Source organism: Artemia sp. Qi Xiang Cuo, chromosome 11, assembly GCF_049724085.1.
Source record: "Artemia sp. Qi Xiang Cuo chromosome 11, ASM4972408v1, whole genome shotgun sequence".
Lineage (NCBI taxonomy): Eukaryota > Metazoa > Arthropoda > Branchiopoda > Anostraca > Artemiidae > Artemia > Artemia sp. Qi Xiang Cuo.
The window spans coordinates 23,838,712-23,851,516 of record NC_142804.1 but is presented as its reverse complement, the minus strand read 5'-3'; the positions used below and the strand labels follow the sequence as shown (position 1 = coordinate 23,851,516).

The following is a 12,805-nucleotide window of genomic DNA, read 5'->3' as shown; positions in this document are numbered from 1 at the left end:
GCCCCTTTCAGGCTTAAATTCATGGTACACTTGACCCCCCCCCCACCCCCATACTCGCTGATAGTTTCAACTTGGTCCCACAAGCTGTTTCCAAGATATTGCAGATACGTCTTTTTGATATCCTAGCAACACATAGCGTTTTTTTATTCACCTTGCTACCATTAATGATTTATCTTGTAAATAATTTTTTTTTTACCTTGCTACTATACAGTTGCATAGGGATTAATTGTGCAAAAACATTGCTGTATCTCTGACAAAAGGAAATGTACTTGATCAGTTATGTTGCCAAACTCCATGGGAAATTGAAGAGGTTCTCAGTACAGAGAAATAAGACTTGAATATTTCATTTTTAGAAAGGCAATTCTATCTCTACACAATGTTTTCCTCAGAATATGTGATTTTTGCTCGCGGAAAATCGTGCCCAAACGGAGGAAACTAATAGAGTTTCCTAGTCAGTATGCACTTTTCCTTGCAACAGAGAAAATTGTTGTCAATTGGTTGAAAAAAAAGGGAATTGAAAAATTTACATTTAGGTTCGCTATTGATTATACTTAAATTCAAATTATAAATTTCAGGTTCTCCCCAGCCGTATTAAGTTGATCCGCCATCTTGGAATGTCAGATGTCGCCGATAAGCTTACCATTCTTCTTCCATATGCTACAGACATCTGTACGACTATCAAACCGAATGATGATGAAAATTCATTACAAACTATATTGTTTGGAGACCTTCAAATTTCAAATATCCTCTTCAAGCGCAAAGACACCAAGGTAAGTTTGCTGAATTTAAGAAATAATTTCACGTTTTTTTTTATATTAGATAGTTTTATTTAAAGTTAGTTAAATATAACTATAATAGTTTGACAGATCGGTCATGTTTATTAATTAGTAGATACATAGAACATTTATATTAACCTTTCCAAGTTGGATTCAGATATGTAGACGTATTTGTAAGATTCCAGTTTTGATTCAAATCAATGATTATTTGAAAAAAACTACGTTTTCTAAAGAGTTAAAGAGGCTGAGTCACAAGTTCGAACCTTAAAACGTACAGGGATTAGAAGGTGCAGTTGGGGGGCTGCCGCCCCTCAAACCCCCGCTTCCGTATATGAAAGGGGCTGTACCCTCCTCAACGCCTCGCTCTTTACGCTAAAGTTTTTATTGTTTAAAAAAAAGAGTTGTGAGAAAGTCAAAATTTAGCGTAAAGAGCGAGGCGTTGAGGAGGGCACAGGAGGTTTTTATAGAGGAGGTTTCGTTGGGAGCAGGTTTCGTGGGCTAGCTGGCTCTAGTTCATTTTTAAATACTTTTATGCATCAGCTATAGTAAATGTTAATACACTGTCTTATTATCTCAGAATAGGATTTTTACCGCTCATCGGAAGTTTCAGGTAAAGGTGAGAAAGGGCGAACGCCCCTCACAGTATTTTTAGCGATGTAAACTTTGATATGCATGTCTTTTGCCTAACATATTTTCGTATCATATTCTGTTTATGTTCTGGTTTCTCTTTTCTAGCAAACTAAATTTATTTTTGACATTTCATGAAAGACAAGTCGAGTATTGACATTTGAAAATCAAATTGTCTTTTGAGGTTTAAGTGTATACAAGTGACAAGTTAAGGCTACTCAGTTCAGTTCAGATTCTATCCTCGTTGTGTGAATATTTGCTGTTCCAACTGCATTATATTTGTAAATCAACATTTTATAGTCTACACAAACTCTGAGACAGTGAGCTAGAAATCCTTTACCGGTCGAACCCCATATTCTCGGGGTTCCAGGCGTTTACCCCCCCCCTCCCCGCGATTACCCCCCCCCCCCCCGCGATTACCCCCCCCCCTGCAATCATCATTAACAAATAAATGAAACCCAAAACTAACAGAAATTACAATAGATAGCCTAGTCAAACTCAAAACGAGCAAAGACTAAAAGGAGTATGGCTGACGGTTCTAGGTGAATACCCCCCCCCCCCCGAGGAAAATACCCCCCGGAAAATACCGCCCCGCGGAAAGTACCCCCCCCCCCCGCGGAAAATACCCCCCGAAAGATACCCCCCCCCCGAGGAAAATATCCCCCGCGGAAAACACCCCCCCCCCCAAAAAAAAAATAAAAATAACCCCCGCAGAAAATAAGGTTTCCAAATTTAAGAATTTTATTTGAGTTTTATTTTTTTAATTTTCGTAGGGGGATGGAATTTTGGTACTTGTGTATTATGCGCCACTAACTTCAAGTTTATGCTGTGTAAAATTCGAAAACACGCCGGTTTTTTTGTTAGTTTCTTCGTTACTTTCCAAGTAAATTTGGGCTATATATATGCACATTGGGGGTGGGGGATAAGCAAAACGGGTCTGCATGCAAAATATGTTTGGTACAATTATTCTGCATATTAGATAGATAGATAAATAAGTGTATTTTAAAGCCAAATATACGGCCAAGAACACAGTAAAATAACATAAATGAATTGAGTGAATGGGGGGGCTATTTGACCCCCCAAAAATGCCCTCCCCACGAAAAATACCCCTCCCCAAAAAATATCCTCTGGAAAATTCAATCCTGGCGAAGATTTACCCCGGACAATTACCCTTAACATCCCCACGCGTATAATTAAACCGGCAAAGGGAAAGCAAGACATATAAAGAAATTTCGTATATGAATTCTATCAAATTCACCCAGCGTAAAATTTCATAACTTTTTAGTGGCCATATACCTAGAAAGAATTATTTTCTGACTTCAACTATAAAAAAATATTCAAATAAAAGTTTCAAATTTAGAAACCTTATTTTCCACAGGGGGGGGAGGAGGGTATTTTCCAAGGAAGGGATATTTTCCGCGGGGGTTACTTTCCGAAGGAGGGGGGGTTATTTTTAATAAAAATAAAATTCTCAAATTTGGAAAGCCTTATTTTCCACGGGGGGTATTTTTTCTTGACGGGGGGTATTTTCCACGGGGGGGGGGGAGGTATTTTCCACGGATGGTATTTCCCGGGGGAGGGGGGTAAACACCGGGGGGGGGGGGGGGTAAACGCCGGCCACCATGGCTGACAACACCCATGTCTTCTTCAGACCAGAAAATAATTTGCACTTTACTTAAAAAAAAAAAGAATATTGTCAGTTTGATATACATGTTCTGATATCTATTCCTTATAGTCTTAACACTTCTTTATTTGTTAAAGTAAAAAAAGTGAAGACATTTAAAATGTATTTTCTTAAAATGTAAAGTACCAAAACTCCTTCCCCCTACGGAAATTAAAAAATCAAACTCGAATAAAACTTAGTGGCCATATACCTAGAAAGAATTGTTTTCTGACTTCAAACTGTCCAAATACTCTACTCCCCGAGAAATATCCCCCCTTCCCCGTGGAAAAGAAGGTTTTCCAATTTTTAGAATTTATTTGAGTTTGATTTTTTTATTTCCGTATAGGGAAGGGTTTTTGGTACTTTTATATTATTAAATAAAAAAAACAAGTTTTTCTCACTGAAAGTAAGGAGCGACATTAAAACTTAAAATGAACAGAAATTATTCCGTATATGAAACGGGCTGTCCCCTCCTCAACGCCTCGCTATTTACGCTAAAGTTTGACTTTCTCACAACTGTATTTTTTTTAAACAAAATAAAACTTAAGCGTAAAGAGCAAGGCGCTGAGGAGGGGACAGTTCCTTTCATATACGGAATAATTTTCTGTTCGTTTAAAGTTTTAATGTTGCTCCTTACTTTCAGTTAAAAAAACTAGTTTTTTTTAATTCAATTTTTTAATGTTTTTGAATAAATGTAGTTTTTGATTTTGGTTCACCTTACATGAATAATTAAAACAAAATTTTCATATTAATTTAATTTTATTTGGTTAAATGTCTTTCTCGAAACTTGTTTCATTTTATTTACGAACGTTTTTATTAGTAATAAATATACGTAACTTACGAATTAACTTACGTACCGAACTTCTATATTCATATATTTTTAAAACATATATTAGGGGGTTCGCCCCCTAGTCAATACCTTGCTCTTTAAGCGAAAGTTTAAATTTTGTTCCAATTCTTTAAAAATGACCGCTTAATCACAAAGGCCGTTAATTAGAATAAATAGCTCTTATGAAAGTACTAAAAAATCTCTGGCTTAAAAAGTGAGGTATTGACTAGGGGGTGAACCCAATCATATATGTATAATATTTTCTGTTCGTTTAAAGTTTTGATGTTGCTGCTGTTGCAGTTGAAAAACTTGTTTTTTTTTTATATTTAATTTCTGATCTTTTTTTAAATAATGCTGGGAAGTCCGGCGTCCCCTTCATAGCAATGTCCCTTCCCCCATGAAAATGTCCTTCATGGAAAGATCCTCCTACATAACCCCCGACCCCAGGTACGTACGCAGGAACTTGTTTCGGGGGGAGGCCAATTTGTTTCGGGAGGGGGCCAAATCCTTCAAACCCATTATTCTGTGAAAAAAATCAGAAAATTATGGGAAAATGAAAAAAATTGTGAGATTTCGGGGGCGGGGGCGGGCCCCGAGGCCCACCCTGCGTACGTCCCTGCCCGACCCCCCCCCTTTACCAGGAAAAATCTCCCCTGAAAACGTTTGTACTGTATACTTAAAAAGGACACTAGAACTTTTAATTTCCGTTCCAATGAGCCCTCCCACGATATTCTTGGACCACTGGTTGGATACGATCACCACTTGAAAAAAAAAACAAAAAAAACAAAAAAAAACAAATAAACACGCACCCGTGATCTTTCTTCTGGCAAAATATGGAAAATTCCACATTTTTGTAGATAGGAGCTTGAAACCTCTACAATAAGGCTCTCTCATATGCTGAATATGATGGTGTGATTTTCATTAAGGTTCTATAACTTTTAGGGGGTCTTTCTCCCTTTTTTGAAAATCAGCCAAATTTTCTCAGGCGCGTAACTTTTGATACGTTAGATTAAACTTGATGAAACTTATATATTTGAAATTAGAATTAAAATCTGATTCCTTTGATGTATCGATTGGCATCAAAATTCCGTTTTCTAGAGTTTCGGTTACTATTGAGCCGGGTCGCTCCTTACTTACAGTTCGTTACCACGAACTGTTTGATATGGGCAACTCACTCAAGTTTACGCTGTGTAAAACTCGAGAACAAAACCGGTTTCTTCGTTATTTTTTTTTTCAGCTTAGCGCGAGAGAAGACAAAGACACAGAATATACGGGAAATATATAATTTGGGCTATATATTTGCACATAAGGGGGGGGGGGTAAAGTATTTGAAGAGTTTGAAGTCAGAAAACAATTCTTAATCCATGATATGCGGAATAATTGTACTAAAAATTACAGAAGAATAGCGAGCTATCTGGAAATTATGTTAATTACAAAAAAAAATCCCAGTATAACGTAAATGTAATGTTTTATTTTAGTGTTTTTTCCAAGTGTTAATTTTGTATTTCAATGACCGTTTTTCCAAGTATTAAATACTATTATTAGGTTAATATAGTGTTTCATTTAAGTGTTTTATGATGATCGCTGATCAAAGTTTATGTTATTTGTGCCTTTCATTAGTGTTATTTTACTGTGTTCATGGCCGTATGTTTGGCTTTAAAATACACTTATTTATCTATCTATCTAGTATGCAGAATAATTGTACAAACACACTTTGCATGCAGACCCGCTATACTTTACCCCCCCCCCCCCTAATGTGCAAATCTATAGCGCAAATTTATTTCTAAAGTAACCAAAAAAACGGTGTGTTATCGAATTTTACACGGCGTAAACTTGAGTCAGTGGCGCATAATACACAAATACATAAATTTTTTCCCCCTACGGAAATAAAAAAAAACATAAAGCGCAAATAAAATTCTCAAATTTGGAAAGCCTTATTTTCAAAAGGGAGGGGGGGGCATTTTCTGCGGCGGGGACGGGGGTGTTTTTCCGGTTGGGTGTTTTTCGGGGGGGGGGGTATTTTCACCGGGGAGGTATTTTTAAGGGGTTATTTTCCATGGAGCGGTATTTTCAAAGGGGGGAGGGAGTATTTTCCGGGGGGGGGGTAAACGCTGGCCACCATTCTCGGCCAACACTACAATAGGACTATTAGTAAGTCAAAGTAAGTCAAACGCTGGCCACCATTCTCGGCCAACACTACAATAGGACTATTATGTTTTAGAGGTAATTACTTGGCGAGAAAAAAAGGAGAGACATGAGAGAGAGAAGAAGAAGAAAAGGACTGATAGAGAAGGATAGAGAAGAAGAGAGCACACTTGGGACTTTACAGTGACTCGGCAAAACAAAATGAGTCAGAAAAATCGTGATTATTAAAATTCAGTAAATGAGACTAATAAAATTACTAAGATGAACAAAAGAATATGAAAATACTATCAGGACAACCACTGGTATTTTGGCCACTGAAATCTTGTTTTGAGTCAGTTTATATAGAAGTTTTACAAAAAAAAATAAATCAAAATAAACAAATAGATAAAATTATAGGATTTTTGAAAACAGATGATAATACTAAGAGAATAAAAACCGCTCAGTAGCTACAGCAGTTTTGCCTGTCAGAAAAAATGTTGGACGATCCCATGAAAACTTCAACGTTTGGTAGCAACTTTATTGGAAGAAACAGGCTAGAAAATAGGCTGCTGAAATATCAGTGGTCGGTCTGATTATGTATTTAAGTGCTAAAGAACAACTTAACTACAGAAAATAATCATATCAAGTATATAGACCAAACAAGTATAAATACAGTGCCTGATGATTTAGAGCTAGCGAAGTATCTCGGCCTAGTGATGGAAGCTCGAATCTCCTGATTTTTCCTATGTTTTCTTTTACCTACAATTTCTACTTTTCACATTTTTCCTTGTTCTCCCCAACCCGAATGCTTTAACCCCACATGTTTTTTAAGAGTTCTTACCATAGTGACCTGCATAATTATGGAACTAGGCAAAAAAGATCATATAGTTGTTGATTTGCGTCGTGGTACCAGGTCTCCATTTTCAATGAAAACCTGGGTCTATCTGTATGGAATCAGCTACCATTGAGCATTAGGGTGGTGGAACACGTACCTCAGTTTAAAAAGAATTTAAGGATTATTTTTTGGGGGGAAATTTGTTGAATTTTATAATGCCTGGTAGGAGTAGTGTAGCTATAATATAAGGTAGCAGAGTGTCCCCCCATATAGCTACAATGCTTACGGGAGGGGTGTCCCCCCATATAGCTACAATGCTTACAGGAGGGGTGCCCCCCATATAGCTACAATGCTTACAAGCAGCGGGTCCCCCATATAGCTACAATGCTTACAGGAGGGGTGTCCACCCATATAGCTACAATGCTTACAGGAGGGGTGTTCCCCCATATAGTTACAATGCTTGCAAGCAGAGTGTCCCCCCCCCCATATAGCTACAATGCTTACAAGCAGATTGTCCCCCCGTATAGCTACAATGTTTACAGGAGGGGTGTCTACCCATATAGGTACAATGCTTACAGGAGGGGTGTCCCCTCATATAGCTAAAATGCTTACAGGAGGGGTGTCCCCCCATATAGCTACAATGCTTACAGGAGGGGAGTCCCACCATATAGCTACAATTCTTACAAGCAGAGGGTCCCCCCATATAGCTACAATGCTTACAGGAGGGGTGTCCCCCCATATAGCTACAATGCTTACAGGAGGGTTGTCCCCCCATATAGCAATAACAGTTTCAGGTGGGGTGACCCCCCCCCCATGTAGCTATAACAGTTTCAAGCGGCCAGTACCCTTTTTTATATTAATATATACAGGCGGACAGTACTCATACTAGTCAATGGGATAGTCATTCCAACAGGGCATTAACATGTATCATAAAAAAATCACCATGTCTATAAAGTCATATCTGTGGTTGGTTTTTTAAGTTGTAATCAGAATCAGTCTACCATAAAAATTCGTGCTGTTCAAGAAACAGTGATTTTGATATTATATTCCATGTTTCCGATAGAGTCATGGTATGGGTAAACGAACTTGGATGTTACGAAATTCTATGGCAATGCGTTAGGCGTGGTTTTTTTATGACATATCATGCATACATCGAAGGATGTTTTCATGGTGTTGTTGAATGAAGTGAATGGCTATGAAATTCAGTCTGTTAAGCAATTAATTTAGGCGTGTTTTTTTTTATGTTTGACCTCGAACACGGGTATAAAAACTCTGACAATGAGTTATTTTCTTAGTTCAAAATTGGCATTTGAAAGACAAGCTTGCATTCTAACAAAAGGAACATTGATGAAGGCTACACGCAAGAAGTAAGTTATTCATTTATATTCTTAGTGGGTAAAGAAATTAGTTCTAATATAATTTATCGGGTGGTTCATACAGACCTCATTATAGTTAACGAATTGTTAAATATTTTTGAATCTGGATCTTCAGAGGTTGGTAAAGAGCAATATCAAAACAAAAAAAATATGTAAACACTGCATTTAAATGACTTGCGGGCCTAGTACATGAGGCAAATCATACTTCTTATGATTCTGGACCTAAGTTCCCCATCCCCCACTATGCCACAACAATTTACCCCCCTCACCCATCCCTACAACATCCCCCCTCCTTCCTCCCTCCACCCCCCTCCCCAAATCATATCAGAAAAAATAGAATGACACTTTTGATTTAGTTTTTAAACATATTCTTGTGCATACTATTGATGAGGACTGATGGTTCTCTTTCAAGATTTTTTTTCATGAAAAACAAACTATTTTTTTTAGGATTTCCCAGAACTCCCCTTACCCGTTAAGAAGACAAGGAGGGGCGAAGCGAATCCAGTGGTCATTTCAAACAGACCACATGTTACACAATATGGTCGTAGGTCGAAACCATTAAGTTCATCAAAATCCACCGTAAACCACCCAATAGCCAACTGTCCAGCTGCCACATCCAACATCCACAACAATATGTCACAACCAACCGGACCCATCATAAGCCAGCCAACAGTCAACTGGTCAACTACCACATCCAACATCCACAACAAGATGCCAAAATCATCCGGACCCATCATACACCAGCCAACTGTCAACTGGTCAACTGTCACACCCAACATGCAAGCTATAGCTCCAATTCGAGAAGCTGGTGTAGTCATGGAATCAAACGCCTCTCTCCGTGATTACGTAAGAAAAATTGTATCTTCTCTCTCTCTTATCTCTGTATATTTCTATCCCACTGTGGGTTTTATAAAAAAAAACAAAAAAAAACTCAATGTCAATGTTAGGATCTAGCATGAATTAAAAATTAAAAAAAAGCAATAAAAGGGTAGCGGTTCTACAGATTTGGGTCATTAAACACTGAAATTTTTTTCAGCTTAATTGAAGTGTCACATCACCATATAAAAAAAAATATGGCATGATTTCTCTTTCTTATACCAGATTATACTCGAAGAATCATATTAAACACACACACACACACACATAACATATATATATATATATATATATATATATATATATATATATATATATATATATATATATATATATATATATATATACATACATACACACACACACACACACACACACACACACACACACACACACACACGGAGACAATCTAAATATTCTTTTCCGGTAAAAGAAAAAATAACTTCACATTCATTTTTTAGATAAATGTACAGAAACTCCCACCACCAACACAATTCGAAGATAATCTCAATGTTGAATCGCCGGAATGGATTACAAATTTGTTAAGTGATGGGTTTGGTGATAATTGTAGTCGTAGTAGTAGTAGTAGTAGTATTCTCAGTCCTGATACTCTCGAGGGTTTGTTGAGTGAGTTTGGGGATTCCACACAACGCAATATCCCCACCAGTAAACAAAATAGTGCAGGATATGATATCCCCGTACCACCACCTATCATGCCCGTTTTTAATAGTAGTATGCTTCCTCCGAATATAGGTGATAGTTACATTAATGTACCAAGTACATCTACAGGGGGTAGAGCTCAACCAGCTACCCTCGAATGGGCTGATCGTCTCAGTCCTGATACACTCGAGGGTTTGTTGAGTGAGTTGGGGGATTTCACACCACGCAACATCCCCATCATTGAGCAAATTGGTGGAGGACATGAAATCCCCGTAACGCCCCCTGTCATGCCCAATTTTAATTTAGTTGACTCTGCCTTGCACATTGTATTTGTTTATAGGCCTGAATTTGGGGATCCATTTAATTCACTAACATCAGGTAGCATTATAACGGATTCGGGAGACATAATGCATTCCTATATGAGCAAAATTCGAGCCCTTTTTTGAAAGAAAGATTCGGGAAGGGGGTGGGATGTATGGCATTAAGGCTTCCATCGCACAAAAAATAATTTGTTTAAATGAAAAGGCGGATGGGGTGTATGAGCGTTATTTACGTACTGAAATGCTACCACTTCATCTGGACCTGAATAATTTTGATGGTGTTTTTATGGAATGGGTTGATAATATAGTAACAAAATTGGATAATTATACTGAGTTGGGTAGTGGGTCGGTGGTTTTATTTATTGGGAGTTTGGATATTAATGTGGGTAAATTTAAAAAGAATTTTATATTAAGAGATGGGAGTGGAGTGGTGGGTGCAGAATATAATGAAGATTTAAAGGGTGTAAAGGTGTACAACGCTTCAATTTCGATACAGGGCTTCAATGCTTCAAATATGCATTTCTTGTGGCAGCTCACAAGCCTCTGCAACGGTATGCTACTATGACCCTGTTGGACGATTGTGCAGTTAATGGGAGTCCAAATTTGCCTAAAGTAGATTTTAATTGTTTAAATGATCAATATCCAGTAACACTTAATGGGATAACTATTATTGAGCGGGCTAAAGAACATTTAAAAATTGGTGTTACTGTGCTACAATATGAAACAGAATTTGAGGGGGGTGAGCGCAAATAAGGGGTTATATTTCCAGTGAGGGCTCCGTCCATTGAATCAATGGAACATTGTGTTTGGCTTCTTTACAAGCCAGCCAGTGATCCCGATTCAATTGGACATTTTTTTCCAATACCAAAAATAAGTCTGGTTTTAAGTGAGGATAAAAAGGGGAGGTGGGAATGCCATTATTGTCCAACATTCCTTTCTAGATTCAGGACAGAAAGTAAGTTAAACAATCATATGAAGCAGTACAAGCGTCACGGATGTCAATCTGTGCAAACGGTTAGCGGTGACAGGGCCAACTTGGGATTTAAAAACTTTTAAAATTCACTCCAACAGAGTGACAAGGTGGCCTTAGACTGCGAAGTCACTCTCACAGATGTGTATGATCCATTGAATTCAAAGCTTGTTAAAAAAGATGAGGTCATTGCAGTCTCTTATGCTCACGCACAAAGAGACTCGTGTAATTCCATGCAATTGGTAGAGGTAGTTGAGAGATTGGGTGGTGAGGATTGTAGGCTCTCAGCCGTGACAGCACTCATTAAAACAGCAAATAAATCGATATAACGGCTGCGAAATACATCCTATCCAACGACTCTATCACCAGAGGACGAGTTGGTCATTAAAACTGAAAAAATGTGTTGGGTTTGTAAGGGGGAATTTGTTGAGGGTAATGGGAAAGAGGGAAAGGGGGTAAGGGGAAAAGAGGTAAAAGGATGGTCCGCGACCACGATCATTTGGGCAACTCGATTGTATCGGGATTGAGCAATTTTCGTGGAGGGGCCCATCAATAATGTAATTTAAACGTTAGTCAAGAATTGTTTCTACCTGTATATATACACAATTCCAGCTATGACCTGAAATTTATTTTACCGGCGTTGGCACGATTGCAACGAGGTGGAGTTGTAGATGGCGCATGGGTAGATGGTTCTTTTTCTTATAATATCATACCCAAGTCGTCTGAAAGCTGCTGCTCTTAGAATTCAAATGGCAAATAATAGATAACAATAAATTGTGCATGAATAAGATCTTTTTTAGACTCCTTTCGATTCATCCCCAAATATCTAAGCCAGCTCATTGAAGTATAGAAAAGTAACGATTTTAATATTTTCCCCCTCCTTAAGTAAAATCTCCTTGAACAACAATTTCCAGACGGTGAAATGTATAATTTATTAGCTTGTAAGGGCAAATACCCATATGACAACTAAAACTCCACCGCGAGGCTTTCTGAGGAACAATTGACGTCCATCGCCTCGTTTTACGATTCACTTTACGAGCGTTAATGCACAACTGTCGACTATGAATTTGCCAAGAGGGTTTGGGCTAAGGGAGGGTGTAAAAATGGCTGGGATTTTTGTAGATTGTACCTGGCAAGTGATGTATTGACGTTGCTGGATATTGTGTGTAAGAACACGGATAAAATCTATAGGGAATTTGGGTTGGATTTTGGGTATTATTTTTCAGCTCCTTATCTGGCGATGGATTTAGTTCTAAAAATAAGCAAAGAAGAAATAGGCTTGATCAACGACGGGGATCAGCATCTATTGGTAAAGAGATCAATGAGAGGAGGGTATGTTTTTCATCGAGATCGTATCCTTGAAACTGATCCGACTGGACAAGACACCGGTGTAAAGTCGGATGCAGTTTTCTTAGATATGAACTCCCTCTATCCGTCAGCAATGTTTCACTACTCTTTGCCGTGTGGAAATTGTAAATGGCTTAACGATCCTCGTTCTCCAGATTTCAGCAACACTGCCAACGTTGAGGAGAATGGACCGCAGGGATGGTTTTTTTAAATCGATCGTGAAATGCCCGTGGAGCATAATGACTCGGTGAAGGATTTTGTTTTCCCGTGCATAAACAGAGCGGTGACTAGGGACTCTTTGAGTCCATACAATATTTCTAAGGTAGAGGATGGTTGTGTGCACTGGACACCTTCAAAACGAAAACTTATCGCTGACCTTCATCCGAAAGAGAATATCGTTGT

General features: G+C 38.2%; 1 protein-coding gene across 2 annotated transcripts in view; it reads left to right on the top strand.

Annotated features, from left to right (window-relative positions):
- The window catches only part of LOC148946780 (uncharacterized), a 308,282-nt gene that overhangs the window by 41,916 nt on the left and 253,561 nt on the right, over nucleotides 1–12,805 (top strand). For both annotated transcript variants that reach the window (XM_089096599.1, XM_089096600.1), the window contains exon 5: nucleotides 576–770. In XM_089096599.1, coding sequence (XP_088952725.1) covers nucleotides 576–770 — 195 coding nt within the window. The remainder of the gene's footprint in view (nucleotides 1–575; nucleotides 771–12,805) is intronic.